The 21271-nt window shown below is 45.3% G+C and overlaps 2 protein-coding genes across 9 annotated transcripts; both read right to left on the reverse strand.

Moving 5' to 3' along the window:
* Positions 1 to 727: 727 nt before the first annotated feature.
* On the reverse strand, positions 728 to 3785 carry LOC133930924 (NAC domain-containing protein 43-like). Of its 2 annotated transcripts, none has more exons than XM_062377701.1 (4): positions 3618 to 3785; positions 3198 to 3374; positions 2778 to 3097; positions 728 to 1749 (listed from the first exon to the last, which is right to left on the reverse strand). In XM_062377701.1, the coding sequence occupies exons 2-4, from the start codon at positions 3367 to 3369 to the stop codon at positions 1105 to 1107; spliced, it is 1137 nt and encodes a 378-aa protein (XP_062233685.1). In that variant the 5' UTR covers positions 3370 to 3374; positions 3618 to 3785; the 3' UTR covers positions 728 to 1104. The 2 variants fall into 2 exon arrangements, with proteins under 2 accessions (XP_062233685.1, XP_062233684.1); XM_062377700.1 differs by lacking the exon at positions 3618 to 3785 and adding an exon at positions 3481 to 3611.
* Positions 3786 to 13789: 10004 nt separating this feature from the next.
* On the reverse strand, positions 13790 to 19792 carry LOC133930925 (protein CANDIDATE G-PROTEIN COUPLED RECEPTOR 7-like). 7 transcript variants are annotated; one of them, XM_062377706.1, is made up of 4 exons: positions 18239 to 19792; positions 16443 to 16566; positions 14861 to 14972; positions 13790 to 14769 (listed from the first exon to the last, which is right to left on the reverse strand). In XM_062377706.1, exon 1 carries the CDS (start codon positions 19690 to 19692, stop codon positions 18325 to 18327), a length of 1368 nt encoding a protein of 455 aa, XP_062233690.1. In that variant the 5' UTR covers positions 19693 to 19792; the 3' UTR covers positions 13790 to 14769; positions 14861 to 14972; positions 16443 to 16566; positions 18239 to 18324. The 7 variants fall into 7 exon arrangements, with proteins under 7 accessions (XP_062233690.1, XP_062233687.1, XP_062233689.1 ...); XM_062377703.1 differs by having other exon boundaries at positions 13790 to 14221; positions 14608 to 14972; XM_062377705.1 differs by having other exon boundaries at positions 13790 to 14515; positions 14608 to 14972.
* Between the last annotated feature and the right edge of the window lie 1479 nt (positions 19793 to 21271).

Here is a 21271-nt window from a genome sequence, read left to right on the forward strand (position 1 = left end):
TTGTCACTCTTTTACCTGCAATTTCGATACTCTTGCTTGGTTCTCCATCAGTCCTCGGTGAATTGTTACTGTCCAGTATCTACCGCGCGCGCCACCATGGTTGCAAAATGCCGCTATCACCAAATTCCTCCCATGCATGCGCTGCATGCATACATATACCGTGCAATAACTTGTTTCAGATATCATCACATAACCTTTTCAGATGTACATATATTCCAGGCGTGCATGGATGCGTAGTACACGTGACAGGCCCTTGTATAATTCTCCCTAGCTATCAGGGGAGAAGTAACAAAAAGGTAGTAAAGGTATACGGAGAAGAAACAAAACCCAGATCGCGTAAGATTTTAACACCATCAAATGACCACGACAAGGCGATAAAAATACTTGTACATGTAGCACGAGGGCTGTGGAAACCTCTACAATATTTCAACTCGACGAGCAAAGCTACTAGCTGATCGCAAAAAGCAGTCTTTGGTGGTATGCCTTCACATCTCCTTTTCCAGATCTCTATAAAACAGCTGGAGGGGCCAAAGGAACATGCTTTTTTCTGAACTATTTTCCCCTTGTCACGACACCAGAGACAACGAGATTTCCATCCAAATAACACAGGGGAAAGAGTAAATAATTCGACTGATGTATCGGTCGAGGACGATCACACTTGGTTAATAATGCGACACGAGTATGATGATCGATTCATGATCAGAAAGGAATAGAAATCACACCTCACTGCACTAGAAAATTAAAGGTGGTCGTTTATAATAAGCTATAGGTACATTGATAATACATATATATGTTCTCCTACCACGCTGTCCTTTTAGTTTCTTCTTCTTTTTTCGTTCTTACAGGCAACAACTCGACCGCACTTTAACATCATGGACAGCTCCCTCTCGTATATATAGGCCACTATCGTAGGCCTCACACCGCTCTGTCTCCCTAGGAATTATTCACGTACTACGTACGTACACGTGCGTGCGTGTGTGCAATGCCGGCCATGCACGGGAGCACGCACGTACGTACGCACGCGCACGAGCGCACGCACGCAGGTAGATCGAAATAGTGGTGCGGCATGCATGCGTGCATACGCCATGTCTCGTCGGTTGATAATTACACGTTGTTCATCGTCAAGTCTGCGTGTAACGACGACACCGACCGCGCCAGGCTCCATAGATCGCTGTCACCGGCGCCGGCGGGAGCATGCGGCATGGGCTCGTCGAAGAAGACCAAGTTCTTGGACGCGTAGGAGAGGCCGTTGAGCTCGTAGGCGGCCAGCCTGTCCAGCGTGTCCCAGTCGGCGATCCCGGATACATCGGCGGCGGCGTACTCGGCCGGGCTCGGCAGAAGGCCGCCGGCGTGCTCGAGGGGCGGAAGCTTCATGAACTTCCCATAAACGCTGCTCGGACACGCAGTAGTGGTGGTTGCAGCAAGGTGATCCAGCAGCGGAGGCTTGGTGTCCTGCTTGTTGCACGACCTGCCCATGTACTGGAGGATGTGGTCGAGCGCGTCGTCGCTGGCGGAGTGCAGCATCTGTGCCTTGACGTGGTCGCTGACGGTCAACGACGAGCAGTTGCTCGGGCTGCTATCCATGGGGGCTGCCATCTTGGATGCCATGTGGCTTGTCACCGTTGCGGCGGCGGCGGCGGCGGCAGCGCCGCTGCTCTGGCCGTGGTGCAGGAGGTTCTTCTTCTTGAACACCCTGCAGATCACCCACCCCTCCTCCTGCGCCGCTTGGTCCCCGGCCGCGCCACGCATCTGTACGTTCAGCAACCGTACGTGAGACTAATTCGCATGCGGAAAAATAGCCAAACAGATCAACTGGTTACAAGTATTATCAGTGATTGTCACTTGTTTATATACATGGCCCTTCGAGTATCTCATGATGCATATATGGTTGATTATCCATAAAGGGTTAAAGCCGAATTAGGAAGCATCCAAAGCTGGACATTGCAGGCCCATTTGCGCAAAAAGAGGTACGAGTCCTAGCACCACCTAAGCATCCTAGGATCACATGCAAGATTTCCCATGATCAGAGCCAGCTCAAAAGCTCCCCGGCCCTGCTAAGTTGACCTAGAGAAAGAGATGGAACAGACTTGTCATATGCTGGTGTCTGCGCGTGCAGGAGTCCAGTGCTCCGTCCGTTGGTCCATGCATGCATGCGTGTATGCTCCTAACTCCTACTACACACGATCAGTAAGTAGTTCTCCGTTAGTTGGAAATGGAAGAGCAGCAGCGGCAGCAGCTACTATACTCAGTGTCGTTCATGTGTGAGAGTGTGACCCGGCGGCCGTCCCCAGCGTGAAGTACGTCCGTGTTTGGTTGGCTCGCCGGATGGGGCATGTTTGATCTTGCTGGTGCGCAGATTCTCTGGCCGGCCTTGACCCCAAAACGCCCGCATCCAACCACCCCAGGGCCAGGGCCAGCGTGCGTGCGCTGCCGCCCCGGCCTCCTCCTCCTCCTCCTCCCTGCTAATGCTGCTGCTTATAATTGTTCCTTGAAAAGCACTAAACCTACCCACCACTTGCCTTTTGTGACGGCGAGTCAAAGCGCCACTCCCACTCGCAAAAACATGCCCCATTTCCAACAACCAATGAGCTAGCGATGGATCGATCGAAATGATTAAATCGCACCACTACGTGTACGAGAAATCTTCATCTCCACCACTTCGTCGACACATGTACAGTTGCATGGCATACGCAGCCACTACTGTCGAAGACGCGGCCGGCGTGCATGCAACGTCCAGCTACGTGCATGTATAATGGAGAAAATTGTTGTGTACGTACCGCGGGTGGAGGCGAGGGGTAGTAGGGGTCGCCGCCGCCGGCGGGCTGGGCGTCGTCGATGCGGTACTCGTGCATGATCCAGTCAGACTTTTGGCCGTGCGGGGCGCGGCCCTTGTAGAAGACGAGCGTCTTGCGCATGCCGATGCGGCGGCCGGGGCCGCTAGCGCTGCTGGTACTGTAGATGGCCTTGTCACGGCCGGTGGCCTTCCAGAACCCGACCGCCGTCGCGCGGTTCGTGCGCGTCCCCGTCGGGTACTTCTTGTCCTTGTGGCTGAAGAAGTACCAGTCGTTCTGCGGCCCCGACCCGATCCGGCACTTCTCTGCGTGCGCGTTCACGCACCCAGGCATGCATCCATGTCAGTACACGTACCAGTGACAAGAACTCAAGCTGCAGCTAGCATTGTGCAATGAGGCATGTACCTTGGATGTCCCATGGCTCGAGCTTGTTGAGATCGACGTCGCGGATGACGTCCAGGTCGATGCGCTCCGAGGCCACCTTCTTCTTCAGGTAGTAGGTGAGCAGCTCCTCCTCCGTCGGGTGGAACCGGAACCCCGGGGGCACCACGGACTGGCCGTTCACCGAGATGCTCATCTCCTCTGATCAACCAAGGATCAGTTATTCAGTTCACTGAAAGGAAGAGGAGACTGTGCTAGCTACTAGTAAGCCTGTGGTCTGTATCAGATTATTCAGACGTCGACTAACATTGAGAAGGAAGCTAGGAAGGAGCAAAGGGAATTCAGCCGGTGATGGGGTACAAGGAAACAAGTTACAATGGAGGTGGTTATATATAGCTGCTGACACTGCCTAGTGGGATTAGTTTCGCGAGGCTAGCCACCAACCTTGAGAGAGAGAGAAACCAAACGGAGGACAGAGAGGGAGGGAGCCGAGGAGGTTATGCAGAAGAGGGCCGGGAAAGGAGAAGCGGCAACATCCGGAGCCATGACACACGACCTTAAAAATCTCTGGGAAAAGCACGGGCGGTCGAAACTGCCTTCGCGTCACGCCGGGCCGGGGTAAAATCGAGTGGCATGTCGGGCATGGCCAGCATAACCACCGCGGCAACCACTGCAACAGCAATAGCAGCATCGGCAACAGCAACTGAAAAGGATATGTTATTCTTTTCCAGCTGGTTCAAGATTTTGCAGCGAGTATTATTTCAAATAGTTTTGGTTGCAATTGCTAGGGGAAAAGGTTATTGGGGAAACAGACAGCAAGAAAGCCAATAGCTTTTTGACTTGTTCAGGAAAACGATAGAGAAATGTACGTGCTTATTTTTGCAGTTCAGTTGTAGCGTGAGTTCAATTGTAGCGTTCCACACTGTGCAAACGTGTCTCCCCTCGTTTTTCCTTCATGAGTAAAGACCACAAGATGGCGACTGCATTCAATTTAATAGAAGTAATTATCTTTGAAAGTAATTGCCCATATTAGTCGACACATGAGAACTACAGGTGCTGACTTTAGTTTCAATTAGTATCTAGTTAATTAATCGACCAATTAAAATAAAAAATAGGTACATGTTATCCTTGGAGTAACTCTATGCATATGCTTTCATGAAGATTTTTTATTTACATTATGTTTCTTATTATCTCTTTGTAGAAATGAAATACCAGAGATCTGCACATAATTGGATGATTTTTAATTTAGACTTTGATTTGACAACCTGTAAAAGATGAATTGGCTCCTTATTGAGTTGCATGAACCATCCTATTCACCCATACTTATACTTCAGCAGCCCCCTCAGTGCAGGCCCCATCAAGCCTCATTCATGCAATTTTTTTTTAAATGACGCTGGCTAAGGTTCAAACTAAAGATCTCTGGTTGTTACATACACCAGCCGTTCACCCAAAAACTTATGACTGTGAGCAAAATAGTCATCCTTCAACATTCCTCTTTGGAGTGCCTCTATGCATGCAAACCTATTTAATTTGCGAACTAACACCTTTAGTGTATATCAGAAAGAAAATGTTCCAGCAATTCGTTTGGCAAATTTGTCAGAGATTTCCGCACATGCATTTATATTTCTTATATATCTATGACCAATGCATAGATTCTCTTTCTTAATAATTTTGGTTAGATAAAAGTATCTCTTGTGTAACAAACAGCCTCTATGCATGCAAACCTATTTTAATTTGCGAACTAACACCTTTAGTGTATATCAGAAAGAAAATGTTCCAGCAATTCGTTTGGCAAATTTATCAGAGATTTCCGTACATGCATTTATATTTCTTATATATCTATGACCAATGCATAGATTCTCTTTCTTAATAATTTTGCTTAGATAAAAGTATCTCTTGTGTAACAAACAGATACCCAACACTATGCTACATATTACTTGTTGGATAAATACACACTTTTAAATTTAATTTAATTCTTAGATAAATGATAAACAAGAACTAATGCACGGATGTAACATAACTCCATATGTCTAATATACTCATAATATGAACAACAGAGAATTGCACAACATACTTAAAATAAGATTAATCATAGTGAAAATATCGATCGGAAGCGAGTGACGTTGAAGCCCTTTTGCTGATGATGCAAGAAACGACGACGACAGGAAGCGGATCGTGAACAATCGATGGTGGTAATGAAGCAGATCACGAGTAGTCACACAGAGCGCTTCCCAAAAAACCTTATTCGTCGTCTTCCGATGCAGGATCGTAAGGATAGCAAGTTTTGGAGACCTGCCCTCTCGATCGTCGGTGCAGCGGGACAGAGCAGACAACGTGTGGTGGTGCAGCAGAGAGGGGCAAAACTTGTGGCGGCGGCAGCTGACATGTATATATATAGAGAACCGATCATGCCATGGTTTCTATATATATAATCATGTTAACTATTTCCCCACGCAACAAAAGAATAAAACTGCAAAAGAAGACCGCAACCCCACAAGCAACTAGACTTGATTTCAGCGAACCATTCACGCAGGTATTGTGCATCCACGTCCTTTACCACAGCCATGGTGTGGCGAGGCGAGCGAGCGTGCGTGTATGTGTTCTCCTAGGGTCTGATTGGTTGCCTGTATGGGAGAAACCTGGACCAACGGATGAGCATAATCTCAGAGAAGCTTGTTTGGTTGTTTGTGTGCACTGTTTTAGCTTGGCACAGCAGATGCAGTCTCCTGCATTCGCTCATGTAAGAGAGCCCACTTGTTAGTATTATAAAATTATTTTTATACGAGCAATCAATCACAGTCTCAACTCTTACATCCGTTCATTCGGCTTTAGTTTTGATCAACTAAATATAAACTTAGCTCAGTCTATTCAGACTAATATAAACCAACCAAACACTCTTTTTTTAATAAATATGACTCCACTTAGCATGCTTCCTCTCAACCTGCATATACTGTCCATACGGGTAACCAATCACACCCTTAGTTCTCTCATCGAGACACGCTAAGTGGATAGAGGAGACAACTCATTTTAAATTATTCTTCCTCTACCTTCACTAGTAAAGTGGGACTATAGAACTATAACCTCCTTTCACATGTTGAGTTTTTGAGATTTTTTTTGAATTACACAAATCTAATGGGCCAATCCCTTATATTCTAAAAATCTCCACTATATCTCAAAGTCCCACAACAATTTGCATATTCACAAAGCTATTTGATATACCAGTATTTCGATGAAGATCTGTTAAAGTTGAACATCCACCTATAGATTAAGATACACTCATTCTCAACTTGGATAACGAACCATGGTTTGAATTGTAAGTTTTGTATAAACAGGTTTCACTTAAAGTCATAAACTGATATCTGATTGTCAATAGGCTAACCCTCGGGTGAAACATATAAGTCGTACTACTTGATCTCTTCATAAGTTTATTAAAGATCACCTAAATCTCATATACCATGACCAACAGTCAAACTCGTATAGATAAGTTGCATGCACCATCCTATTCACCCATACTCATACTCTAGCAGCCCCTCAATACAGGCTCCCTCAAGCCTCATTCATGCAAAAAAAAAAAAAAGTTTAAACGACGCTGGCTAGGATTCAAACTAAAGATCTCTGATTATTACATACATCAACTAATTCACTAAAAACCAGTGACTATGAACAATATAGTCATCCTTCAACACTCCTCATTGGAGTGCCTCTATGCAAACCTATTTTACTTTGCAAACTAACACCATTAGTATATATTAGAAAGAAAATGTTCCAGCAATTCGTTTGACAAATTTGGCTGAGTTGTCCGTACATGCATTTATATTCCTTCACACTTCTTAATCTTCATGCGCCTGAAATCGCACGCTCGATTTCAGTGACCGTGTGAACGCAAACGAGTTTAGAGCAGGGGTTTGAGTTCAGGGTTTCGGGGTTCACCGGTTACTCAGGGGTAAGAGGGAGGTTGGTGTGGCGATCGGACCGATGGTGAATTGCGGCATGGTGGTGCGATGCAGCGAAACGGCAGTGGCACCGCCGGAGCCATAGGCGATAGGCATGGTTGATGGTGGGAGAGCTTAAAATGAATTGGTTAGCGAGGCAAGCGGAGCGGGGCGAGAGGGGGGCAGGGCAGGGGTGGGGGATCCGGCGACAGGAGAGCTGCTGGAGACAGGCGAATGTGGGCGTGGCAGGGGAGCGCCGCGGGAGTAGTTGCACGATGTGCAGTGGGATCTTCATCGGATGGCTGGGATTAATCACATAAAGAAAAAGAAAACAGGCATCTAATAAATTGCATCCCTCGTATTTCTTATAAATCTGTGACCAGTGCATAGATTCTCTTTCTTAATAATTTTGCTCAGATGAAAGGATCTTTTGTGTAACAAACAGGTATATACACAACACTATGCTACATATTACTAAATTTAATCGAGTATCAAAACCCGTACTCTCCGTTAGCTCCAACAATCCCAAGAAATGACCATGCGTGTACCGTTGTAGAGGCACAGTCGGACCGATATGATGACACCCCCGGCCGGCAGGAGGGAGGCCGGGTGCGCCGGCCGGAGAGCGTCGAACAAGGGCGTTCGCCCCCCGCCGCCTCGGTTGGCGGCGGACGTCTGCTTGACTGCCGGTTAGCTTGCTGCTACTTAGCTAGGTGTGCTCCCAACTGTGAAACGTTCTTCTCGAGGATACAGGCTGATTGATCGTACGTGCGCGCGTGTGTCTATACATGCTGACAGGCGACTGGAACCGGCCGGCTGCTGGCACCATCCGACCGCGGCTGGCCCCGCCCGTCAACATCCTCTCGCGTCCGTGCTCCCTTCCCCTGTCCTTTTCTCCCTTGGCGCACCATATCCTAGCCCGTTCCTTTCAGCAGAAATCGATCACACAGCCGGTACAGTTGCCGCTCGCAAGTCGTCGCCGCCAACCACGACGTGCGCGTCGGCATGGGGGCGGCACGATGGATCCCAACTGGCGCGGGCGGCCGCGGAGGCGGACACGCAGCTAGCACGCGGCGCCAGCCGAACCGGCGTTGTTGCTGGCTGATGTTCAGCGGCTTCCCCGCCAAGCTCTGCTTTGGCAGCAGTCGCAGCACCCCTTCGTGTTTGGAGACACGTCAGTTGCGTGCAGTGTCTGCTCAGGGCCTCGCCTCAGTTTGCCTTGCCGCGCGCTCATCTGACTCCTAACTATTTTTCCTTCTGATTTCCTTTTTTATTCTTATTTTTTTATTTTTTCTTATCTTTAATATTTTTTTAATGGATTTATAAAAAAAATGAAAGAGCATCTCGCCCTGTAACGACTCATATTAGAAATCACTTCGTAAAGATAACCGAAAAAAACCCCGTCAAAACACTGAAAAGAATAAAAATCTATTCACAAAGTGACGTTGGATCGCTAAAGAAATTCGTGAAGGCTGGTATAAAGTAAATTTACTGTTCTTTCGTGTTGAATACTTCTAGTTGACGGGACAGCCTAGCCTAGTTAGCTAGGCAGGAGCCCGTGTATCACTTAATCAAATTAAACACGGTTTAATGGGTGTACGACCGATGGTAATCGCAGCACTTGTGTCGATTTGGTAATGGCCGATGGGGTCTCGATGTGTCCCGCCGCGGGCCTCAAAACGGCCCTGTCGCCACCAATCAACGGACTTGATCGCTCTCTGATGTGCATCTCGATCGATAATCGATCGCTTTTATTTGTTTAATTGGCATATGCAATAAATAAGTAAATAGATAACGTTCAGTCTTGAGACTTGCCAGCCTCGATCTCGATCGTCTCGACTACCGGCCATCGGATTCCGACCGATCGATTGACGCGAAAAGCGACGATTTTCCGCAGTATTTTACCGAGCAGTTGCACCCATCCATCGGCTGTAGTCGGCACGTAGAAGTCGTGTGGTACGTACGTACGTACGTGCTAGATTCCGTCGCATGCAGGGTTTGGAGTTACAACACACTACGCCGTGTGAGCTGTTCACCCGCTATGTTATGGAACCGAGTGCTCACATGTTATACCACGATTCTGTCCTAAACTGATGTAATGAAAATGGTGCTAAACGATTTAGCTAGCGTATCGGTTTGATAGAATATATCCTTATTTATTTTTTTAAAAAAATACAGGAACACGTAAATAAATTGTATAAATCCTACAACAAAATAGTTTAATATTATTTGTAGCATTGATAGACTCATATAAATAGCGTGGCTAGCACCGCTGCAATATTAATCTCTTTAGTTTTTTTATGAGGTTAGTGTCATTTAGTTATAAAACACATAATATTAGAAGAAAAGATAAAATTTATGCTAATGGAAGAGAACCTTATCTATGCTCTAAACTTGTGCCCGAATTGTATACACGTATTGGTTTGATTCGTATATGTTTTGATCGGCTGTCAAAATCGTACGTCAGGTGTAGATAGTCTAACTAAATTCAGAATATGTTTGTCTTGACTGCGTGTTGTGTCTTGCCTACTGGCTATTTTATGTGACGATCTTGAGCTACACGGTGCTTCTTAATCTATTATCTTAGTAAGATTTTAAATTTTTTTCATTATTTTTTATTATAAATTTTAGCTCTTGATTAATTGTATTTTGCATAGACTCTTTATTTAGGTATTTGATTTTTTTATTAGACTATTTTTTGTATGAATACTTATTTTTTATTCTAACCCCCAATTTTAATTATTATTAAATTTATTTTATTTGATCTCTTTATTTAGATATTTTGCTTTTCGAACTGTATGGAAATCGAACTGTTAATTTTTCATATTTTTTAATTTGAAATCTAGGTATTTAGTAATCATATTTGATACCGACTCTTTGATTTTTGAATTTAGCTATTTATTAATCATATTTGATATAACCTCTTTGGTTTAATGTAAAATGTTAGATGTTTATAATAAGTGGTTTAGATTTTTTTTCAATTAATATGTTAATTTTGTGACCTTGAAAGTGAATATAGATGCTCTTTTTTCTTTTTAAATAATAATATAACAGATAGATAGGTTCCGATAAACCCTACCATGTTCAGAGCTGTCCAGTTGCTAGAAGAACACTTCAGATATGTTCTTGTCATGTCCAAAGGGGAAAAAAGTTACGAAACAGAATCAAAAGTTTAGTGTGAATCGTTTGCAAATTGGCTAAAGATTACAGGTAATTAAACAGTTGGCGATGGTGATCGGTGGACATTTCCGGCCGGTTACCGACGGTAGGCCCGCGGCTAGCTGGATCCCAGACACGAACGCTGCATCTGAAAGTAGCAAGACCTCGCGAGGTTGGCACATCGACACAGGCTCACAGCTACCCGGGGGCCGCCGAGGTCCTGCTGCAGATTCCACTCGGCGAAGCACTGTGGCGGTGCTAGCGACCAAACATGCGCTTTCTTGCCGTCACGGTATATCTGTCCGGCGCCGCGTCAGCGCAGGGGAATATTTCGCGGCCGACCCACCCGGCGACGTACGCGCGGCGGTCGTCGTCGATCGTGCGCCGTGACGACGGTTCGCGTGGGTTTCAAGGAACGGAACCCCCAATCACGCGCCTCCGAATGCCCCGGCCGGCGACGACGAGCACACACGTACCACTTCGTTCTAGACGGCAACACGATTCTCTCTCTCTCTCTCTCTCTCTCTCTCTCTCTCTCAAATCATCGATCGCTGCATGCATGATCTGCTCTTGCCTGTAATGGTAGTAGCTTGGGCTAGTGCTAGTGCTAGTGCTAGTGCGCGCACCGTTAAAACTGAATTGTCACACATGATGATCCCTCGCTCTCGACCGCCGTCGCCGGCCTTTACCGGATTAGTGGAGGGCTGCGATCGAGCACTATTCTAGAGCGTAATTATCATGGGTATTAGCGCGCTGATCCCCGCCTTTCTCCGCACGTAATCATGTCGTGTCCTTCCACGGGAGATTGGGAGATCGGCGCCCGATCGATCGAGCCGGACGTAGCAACGACGGCGAAGAATCCAAGGGAATAATGTGATGGATGACATGCGCGATCGACCTGTAACTACAGTTACATGGCCGGCCGGGTTCGGTTTGTGTTGTGAGTGGCCTCTCCATGTCAAGCCCCGCTTTCCGACGGCACCACGCGAATTCCGTTATTCCAGCGAGGCACCGTGCGTGCCTGCGTTTCCATCGGTCGATCCATCCTTCCTTCGTGGCCAAGAGAACATGGAAAGAAAGGAGACGAGGGCGAGATGCATGCCAACATGCGGCGTCGGTGTCGGGCCGCCAGTTGTCCTCCCTTTTGCCGAGTGTTTCTTGGTAGGGTTTGGAATTAACGTAGGGAATAATACAATCTTTCACAGGAGTCACAGAGTCAGTGACAGATGTATCAGCAGTGGATAGATGACGATCTGCCTGGTTCGCGGGACTGTGGGAGTACGTGTCGGCAATAGCTTAATGTTGCTGCTGCTGCTGTTCTTTTCTTTCCTTTTTTTTGGATTAGCATGATCGAGAGTAGGCAAGTATGTATGTTTGTTGTTCGGTTTCCTTTTGTTCAGGTATATACGTCCTTCTGGATAATCGATGGACTGAAGTGGGGGGATATCAAGAACTGATTTTGACTTTGCACGAACTAACACTAACATATGCTCTTGAAAAGAGAATGCATGGGTCCACAGAGAGAGAGAGAGAGAGAGAGAGAGAGAGAGAGAGAGAGAGAGAGAGAGAGAGAGAGAGAGAGAGAGAGTCGGGTATCGGTGTGATGTATGGATGGATGGATGGATGGATGGATGCTTGCTTCTTTTTCAGTTCACTGGATGCATTGAGCAGGCCGGCCCTCTCTTTTTTCTCTAGTCTCACTCACTTTGGATGCATGATCTGCTATAATGAGTGATTAGTTAGTACAGTGTAGACAAAAGGAGCATGGATTTTCCCTTTGCTTTGCAGAAAAAGCTCTCTACTAGACTTGCTCACTCCAGTCGATCTCCAGGAGCTGCATATATACATTACAACGGGACATTTTGATGCATTGTGTCTGTCCAAAGCCATAGTGATTTATTTGCTTTTACATCTCATAATGATCTGCATCGGATATCATATTCGAACAAGTCCACGATTTCCACTGGCAGAATTTCTTGAGTAGATTAGCAAGCTGAAAAGTGACCACAGAAGTGCACAACTGTGGCAGCTTCCGGCAAGCATGTGCACGAGCTCTCATAATTGATCTCTCTTTAGCTACATCGCCTGTGGGGCGCTTCATTTGAGTAGTAGATCAGCTTGAGATCAATACTACTTTCAGCATTGAACAATTGGCTCTCAAGATCTTGTGACCACTCAAACAGTTCCATCATCCATGCAAGAGATGATTACCATGCATTTCCCCGTTGTACTTGCCATTTTGACTGCCATTGTTATTTGGCCAAAACGAAAGGTACGGTGTCCCATGAGCACATCCCCAAAGGCACACAAGGAATAACAAATCCAAGCGAGTTTAGTTAGTTTAATCCTTTTGAGTTTATGACAAAGCTTTGGCATCAGGATGGCATCATGCGCGTGCGTGCATGGGTGGCCTACGGGGGCCATCACGCGCGCTAACGGCCAAACTCGTGCATGGCCAAGTGCGCGAGCGCATCGGAAAAAAAAAGGTCTCGGATTCCTCGACATGTAATCCCCGAGAGGGTCCGCGCCCTACTCATCACGGCGGCCAGCACCCGGCGCTTCGCTGCGCTGCGTTGTCGTCGCGGCTGCCGTTGCCGGCCCTCTAGTTTACTTGCACCTATGTAACACGCTGCTAAAAATAGTCAAAAGTAAATTTTATAGAATTTTATCTAGAAAAATACTCGTAAAATTTTATTAATACTATCAATCATGTAATCTAATGACCAGACTGAAGAGGAAAGAGTGAATATACACATATCATCACAGAAAGAAAATTCTTTTGCAGGACCGAATTTTATAGAATTTACTTTCCTAACATATTGCTAAGTAGGGGCGGATCTATAAGGCTTTGGGGATCTGCTTGGCAATCAATTGAAGCCTCTGAGCTTTTTTTTTATGGATGAGAGAGAAAAAAGAAAAGAGAGAGGACGAGCTCCTATCTGGTTCATTGCATTCGTCAATTACAGTAGGTATGAAGTAGTAGTAGGTGGTGGACGCGACCATTAACGAGATCTCGCACTACGTGCCTCGAATGATTAGATTGATGAGCCATGCTTGAGTTGGTTGGCTAATGAGCTTGGGCCCTTTTTTCATGCCCAAAGTGAAAAAGGTTTCAGAATCTTGTTCACTGCCCCTACTCTGATCAACCCAGCACCAAACACGCACTGCGGGATGTACTCCAGTTCAAAAGGAACGGATCACCAAGCTAAAGCCTGTTTAGATCGCAGGAATTTAACATGAAACAGTTCAGATCATACAGGATTCGGGAGAAAAATCTAGCTTCTAAAGGGAACTTTACCACAGTAGCTCCGAGGCGCGTTTGCTTTGCACCATTATGGATGTGATCGGTTATCCGTATGGACCATATATGCATGTTAAGAAAAAATAGATCGAATAGAGTCATATTTATTGAAAAAATATTTGATTAGTTATATTTATCTGAACAGGCTGAATTAAGTTTCTATTTAATTGACCGAATAAAAAACCGTATAAACGGACACAAGAGTTAAGACTATAATTAGTTACTTGTATAAAGATAATTTTATAACACTGATAAATAAATTTGCCTACATATGCATCCGTCAAGTCAAACTACGAGCATACATTTACATCCACATCCATCGAATCAAACTAAAACAGTACATACAATCAACCAAACATGCATCTCTCTAAAATTATATGCATCTAATAAATCAGTTCCATTCATACAAACAAACAATCACACTCTATCTTAATACAGAACCAAGGATCAAAAGCACAAACTTTCATTCTTTGGTCCTGCCTGGCTATATCCAAATGCCTTTCCTTCCCAGCCCCATCTCACCAAACAGCCACCAAACCAGATATAAGCTGCGGTGTTATGGGCCACCGCAACGGTGTCCATCTGCCATTCATCAATGGTCGCTCCAGATCCAGGCAATATCTGAACCTCAAACTTCAGGTGTAACCTGGCATCTCCTGCTCAGGCCAGAAAGCAAAGCTGTTACCTCTCTGAATCTACAACATACTATTGTCCTGTTGTGTTTACACATAAAACTTGCAATTAACGGCTTAATCACTCATGTTAATTTTCATTGCATAATGAAGTTGTAGAGATCTTCAACCATCTGGCTTTGCAGAGAAGCAAAGCCAACGCGCACAGGGAGACTGATCCACAACAATCTCACATGCCACCTTGATAACAAAACTGGCTTGCGTTTCTGATTGGTAAAGTAACTCAGATACTTGCATCCTAATCTACGGGTGCTGCATCTGACAGCAGCCGGGGATTCAGATATCAGGTTCTGGAACACTGTAGCTCGCTTTACAAGAATGTAGCAACAGGGATATAACATAAGCGTCACCTTTTCTTTCTTCCCATGAAGGAGACAGCTTCCACTGCATGGCTTCTCCAGTTCCCCTTCGGCATGTGTAGTCAGTAGTGAGAGTATCAGGCTCGGAGCAGGCAGGCAAAGTGGCGGCTTCCATTAGCAGGGCCTACGTGCAGGCTCCCAGGACTCTCCAACCTGCAGATCAGGCTGGGCTCAGACCAACTCCAACTCAACCTCCCACTTCCAGTGCAGATGCACTATGCAGAGGATGGGGAAACTGGCAGACCATGCTCTGGGCAACAAGTGCAAATCAAGGCAGCACCATCTGGGAATCAGATTGTGACCCATCACCAGAGCCATTCATGAAGGAAGATGCATGCAATCCTTCCCTGGCCAAGCTGCAGCACAACAGAAAAGGTAAAGGAGAACCCATACAAGGATTAACATTTGTCCGTGTAAGACATATATGGCCAAGCCAACAGGTAGGGGCTAGAGTGCCCACAGAACCAACCACACGGCAATAACAAACCCAATTTATTTTAGCAACATGCTTCTCCACGATATGGAAGCATGCAATTTTCAACACTGACTCAGCTCCCAGCACTAACCGGGAGGGAGTGAGTGATATCCATATAGGTTCGATGTCAACACACCGAAAGGAAATCATTTACTAGGCAAACTATGACCGAGGCTTTTGGCATGCATAGCTCCATCCACTTGAAAAGTTGATCCACCTTGTTAGTGATCAGAGCTCAGTGCTTCCACCGTTATGACCTGTTTACAGGCCATAACAAACTTTTATTATAATCATAATTCAGTAAGGTTTGTGCCAACAGACACGATAGAGACACTCTTTCTTTCCCCCTTGTTAGGGTAGAAACCGATGTAAACACTTTATTACCATGGTAATAATAGTAATCAAACACCAAGTTTCACCATAAGGTAACCATTGATTACTTACCCAATGAGATTCACCATGACGTGATCACAGTATATTGCAGGTAGCGTTGGGCATGCATGCTGTGTGGCATCTCTATAGTAACGGGCTCAGATCAAATAAACACCCTTCCGAACCATAATTATGCTCTCCCTCTCCCTAAACTCGAGGGTTAGTGTCAAGCTAGAGCTCATTTGAAATAGTACATTTGCCTTCCAATTTGCACAATAAAATACGTATTAAAAAACTATTAAGTTGACCTCAATGCATCTTGACTTCCAGTCATCCATGCATCTACTTCACTTGTTTCTATGTGTTCTTTTGTAGATCCAAAGCAATATAGCTAGCATTTGGACCTGAACAATACATATTTTACCACTAACATTCACTGCTGCAAATGTATATTTTGGTCATTCGACTCATTCAGCAACTAACTTAGTGATTACAAAACCCAGAACAGATTCAAATAAGTTAAGCACTACAAGCCTATAACTGAAATCCCTTGTGCTTGCTCAATGTAACTAAGAGCACTGACCCGGCATACATCTTTATATATCAGGCTTCAGTACAAGTTCAATACAGATCTGACATTAAGCTGCCAGGACCAAGCTTGGGCCAGGGCAAACCAGTACCAAATCATAAAGCCCAGCCCTACACATTGGATCCAAACAGAACAACGAGGAGTGACCAGCCCCAAGCTAAATACTAAAATCCAGTGTCACTAATTGGAGCTGAAAAGCTCATAAATCTAAATAATAAACCATCAGGTTTCTTTTCAATATAAAATCCATGAGAAAATGAAATATTGCCATGGCATAGTTTCCAATTTAGCCTTATAGTTACAAAGCAAAGTCAAGAAATGTTCAAGATGATGTTATCATGTGCAGCATATTGAAGTTTGAAATTAAAACTCACTTTCTAAGAGACTTACATTATATATTTCATGCCATTAATAGAACCCTATCCTAAAGAAAGGACCAAGACAGGAAGAACTTTGAAGGTATATGTCCTCGTTCCTTGATTCTCAAGCTGGCAACTGAACGATAGAACCTTCACTGCACATTTGAAGATGAAAAGCACAAGCTTGAATAATTATGCAGAAAAACATAACGCAATTAAGACAATACATACCATCTTTTCACTAGTATTGTCAACAATACACATGTTTTATTCCCCTGAAAAAACACCATGTTCTAGTTCCATTTTGAAAACACATCCAGCAAAGTAGTTCAATCATAAATATGACTTGGCACTTCCTTCTAATATGCAATACTTGAGCTGACTCTCAAACCCCGTGCTGAGTGTATTAATAGCTTATATCCCAGACCATGTATGGGAAGCACCCAGTGTTCCGGTCAAATGATAGGATATGTAAGCAGCATCTGGGCAGAAAATCCCCAGTGCTATTGTGTATCAGACCACTAACAGAAAGATGGAGAATAGATGGGCGACAGGCTCAAGAATAGCAGGGCCAGAGATTTGAGCATTCAACATTTCCATCAGATGTAGCATAATACAAAATTCCGATTTACCATATAACCCAGCTCAACTTCAGTGATGGCAATAGCCAACAGCAGTAATAAAATATTAATAGGAGAAGCCATAAGTGATGGTAGTTCCAATTAAATTCAAGATGATAAGTGTTTTGAGTGACTAGGAGAGGCACACGAACGAAGAGACAGCCTAGATCATATATGTTTTTTAAAAAAAATTGAAAGCTCCTAATATCCTAGCCCAAGTTAAATTTCAAATTTTAAGTATCTTTAATAAAATTGAAAGCTCCTAATATCCTAGCCAGAGGCACATCTTCTCCCTCGTATCATCATAGTCCAGATAGAAATGCCAAGTTACATACGAAAAAAAAACCCTCAACCATGGGGAGAAGACGTCCCCCTAGCTTTTGCCTTAAGAGAGGGGAGTATTGAACCCTTTAGGAAGGTACTCATATGACCTACAAGGACCCAGGTTCGAGCCTCGGGTGGGCGGCCTCTCAAAAGGAGGCTCTACCAAACAAGCTATCGCTCGGTTCTGAATGCCAAGTTACATAAACCGCAGAGAGTGGGCAAGTTTAGTGAGGACTAGAGCATACTCTACTCAAACTAGGCAGCGTTGTTATTCTAAAGACCAAACTTCACAAGGAACAAGGTAGCACTAATATGTGAAATATTCGCCATCATATCAAAGCATATGCAGCAAGAAGAAGTACACAATCAAGGCAGATACATCAAACAGGTAACCAGGTGAGACTAATGCAAATTACACAACTAAATAACCAGGTGAGACTAATGCAAATTACACAACTAAATAGCCAGGTGAAACTTAGTCTTTTGTGCACTACAAAATTTATTACCCCATTTGAATTTAAGAAACATCAGAATTAACTAATCAAGTCATTATGTTTTGCCTTTACAAAGAAAAATGGGTCTTATAGCACAAGAGCACCCATGGAAGCATACAGGTATGTTGAACAAGTCGGAACTAAGAGCTACGATCAGTAACAGATGGGTCAATAACCTGAATCATAGTCAATTTCGTTTACCGTGTAAACAAAGTAAACATCTAGATACAGCACCCTGGAAACAACTCGTTTCAATGATGATGGATTAAATTAAAAGGTAAGCCAAGATGCATTGCTTAACGCACACACAAGGATGTCAATACCCAATTACAGTAAGACAAAATGTAACCAACCTCAAAGGAAAAAACAAAAGGATGTGGACTAGATACCAGTCTATAACATTTGTCTTGTGGAAGCACATACAACACCAATATCACCACTGGCAACGAGGAGGATGCCAACTGTTAACCAATCCTTATAGCTCGAATTCATCATCCAACTTGAGTGCCTCAGCAGCAGCCTCCTCTTCTTCATCATCAATCGCAAAGTATGGGTTATGCACCTCAGGCCGGAACCTGTAGCCAGTGAACACATAGAATGCAAGCGTTGCAAGCTCCCCAGCCACGACGCTAGTCCACAGATACCGGTACGAGGTGATGGTCTGTAGCGCATACACCACGACCCGTGTGAAGTAAATGTAGCAAATGACAACCACATAGTACTGGCGGAAGAGGGTCAGCTTCATGAGGTTCACCGCCGCCTTCCCATCTGAGCGAGCAGCCTCCCGGAGGTTCTTAATGGACCACACAATGGGGAAGAGCACGGCGCAGCAGCAGACCACATCAACCAGCAGGAAAATTTGCTTCCAGGTGACCCAGTCCCGAGCGTATGGCCCGGATTCGTCAATCACCACTTGCGCAATGTTAGCCACGACCTGCAGGGGGATGACCACCATGAGCACCTTCTTCTCTCGGTCAGCCAGGTACGGCTTGAGGAACGACCAGCCGGTGCCAATGAGCACTATGAGCGTGAAGAGCGAGATCCCCTTGAGGAAGCTGAAGATGTAGAAGAGAACATCCCAGCCGTGGGCGGTTCCGGTGCGCTCGATGTATGACTTGTCCTCGGCCTCCGCGAGGAGGTTGACGGCCTTGAGCACGAGCACGGCGAGCATGAAGTAGTGGATCCGGAACACGGCGGCGCGCTTGCGCAGCAGGATGGCGACCCAGGCGGCGGCGAGCCCGGCGTACGCGAGGCAGAAGAGGAAGTAGAAGGAGGGCAGCGCGGACGCCCCCGCGGAGAGGTACGCCCGCTCCCCGGTGGCCGGGTCGACGTTGTACATGGCGGAGCGGACGTCCATGTTGACCTTCAGCCCGCCGCCGAGGCAGTTGGCGAAGACGAGCGTGTACTGCCCCGGGTCGGAGACGCGGAAGGCGGTGGAGAATGAGGAGGAGCGCGCGACCTCGACGCCGGCGGGGTTGGATGGCGGGCGGAGGCGGTCGAAGGAGAAGGCGAGCTTGACGAGGTCGGACTGGAGCGCGCAGGTGACGTCGAGGTCCTGGAGCTGGCGGAGGACGTGGACCCAGGCGTCGAGGGTGGAGAGGAAGAAGCCGAGCTGGGAGAGGTCGAGCTCCGCGGAGGCCGGCGGGTCAAAGGCGATGCCGGAGACGTTGAGCTCGAGCACGCCCGAGTGGGTGAAGCCGAACTCGTCGAGCGGGATGATGCTGCGCGGGTCGGCGCGGATCAGGGTCTCCCGGATCTCGGCCGCGGCGGGGGGCACCATCGCGGCGACGAGGAGGAGGGCGAGGACCCCCAGGACCGCAGCGGCGGGCGGCGAGGCGGCCATTGGGTGGTGCGATCTGGGGGAGGGGGAGGCGGCAGTGGCCGGTGGGATTTGGGATTTGGAGGGTGAGCGGACGATGGCGTGATGGGTCGGTAAAGAGAAGCAAATTAAAACCCGCTTCTATAACACGACTTTATTCTCTCAACTTTTTAACTTAATTATTGATCACGAGATAAATAATATAAATAAGATTTTATAAGAATTTTTTTATAAATACTATAGAATTTGCTTTCTCGGAAAACGAAGGGCATCATTCGGAAAACAAATTTCATACGATCCGGTCCTATAAAAAATACTCTACTATTATGATGAGTATCTACTCAATCTTTTTCCTCTTCAATATAGATATTGAATCAAAAGATATATAGCATAAATAGAATGTCACGAGAATCTTTTTAACAGAGTACTGTAAAATTTGCTTCCACCGTCTGATCTAGCCTGATGACAAGTCTCTATGATTTTTTTTTTTTTTTTGCCATTAAGAGAAGAGGAAAATTACACCTACTTAATGAACAGATCAACGGACACGAGTGGTGGAAAATACGCAAGTCTACGGCTACTGGAAACGTGCTTTAACCGTGGTACAACCAAACTTGTTGCGAAAGTTTTGTACGCTAGTTTTGCAAAAATCAGCAAAATCCGCGCATGAATTTCACCGAATTCAAATGTTCTTCGCAGAATGGAGATAAGGAAGTATGTGCACATAGGACGTTGCTGTATGAGATCATAGAGCAGACTTGCTTTGTAAGTTTCCTTTTGAAACGAACCGGTTCGAGAACTGCTAAAGGTTTCTTAGCAGCAAAGTTTGGTTTAATCCGGAGCTAGCGGAGCATAGAGGGGTATTTCTTTTAGTTATCTTTAATAGAGATTTTAAAAATTTATCCACTATAATACTATTACATCATTCTCTAACACTATTACAGTATTCTTTATTTTTTTTATCTCCAACAGCTATCTTATTTCCTACCTTCCATTACTCTCCTCCTATTTTCGACCCCACAGTTATACTCTATAAACAGTATTGCGAATCGCTACAGTAAACCATAAATTTGCTTCTCCTGTTTCACTGTACCAATCCGGCCGTATTCTTGTAGCGACCGATGAAGCTTCTGTTGGAGATGAAAACCGGATGAACAGTAGTCCGCAAATCACGGTAGCACTGGATTTCTGGATTTTGCAGTTTTCGTTGGATATGATCTTAGAAAAAAGCCCACATTTCAACTTACCTATGTCATTCGTTTTTCCACCTTCAACTCTAAAACCACCTGAAACACAACCCTCACTCCCTCAGGCCTCAACTTCCAAAACCAGTGCAAAACACGATTTTTTCTAAATAATAATATTTATTAGAAAATTACAAAAAATAAAATCTAAAATAGGAAAATTATATATGTGTGTGTATGCGTCGGTTAGCACTTCAATTGTTGATTAGTCCCTTGTCGATGATCAGATAGCCAATCGGCATTCGTGTGTCGACAAGGACCAATCAACATACCCATTATGATAATATTTAAAGAAGAAAATTATAACTTTTTCATATGATCTTAGATGGATATAATTTTTATATAAAAATTATACCTAT

This window comes from Phragmites australis, chromosome 10 (assembly GCF_958298935.1).
Source record: "Phragmites australis chromosome 10, lpPhrAust1.1, whole genome shotgun sequence".
Lineage (NCBI taxonomy): Eukaryota > Viridiplantae > Streptophyta > Magnoliopsida > Poales > Poaceae > Phragmites > Phragmites australis.

What these genes read in the sequence shown, in the direction of transcription:
- LOC133930924 (XM_062377701.1), bottom strand. Translation starts at nt 3,369, where the DNA reads ATGAGCATCTCGGTGAACGGCCAGTCCGTGGTGCCCCCGGGGTTCCGG. An exon ending in CGAGCCATGGGACATCCAAG is followed by an intron (nt 3,098 to 3,197) that starts GTACATGCCTCA and finishes ACGCGCACGCAG; the next exon opens with AGAAGTGCCGGATCGGGTCG. An exon ending in ACCCCTCGCCTCCACCCGCG is followed by an intron (nt 1,750 to 2,777) that starts GTACGTACACAA and finishes CTGAACGTACAG; the next exon opens with ATGCGTGGCGCGGCCGGGGA.
- LOC133930925 (XM_062377708.1), bottom strand. Translation starts at nt 19,692, where the DNA reads ATGGCCGCCTCGCCGCCCGCCGCTGCGGTCCTGGGGGTCCTCGCCCTC.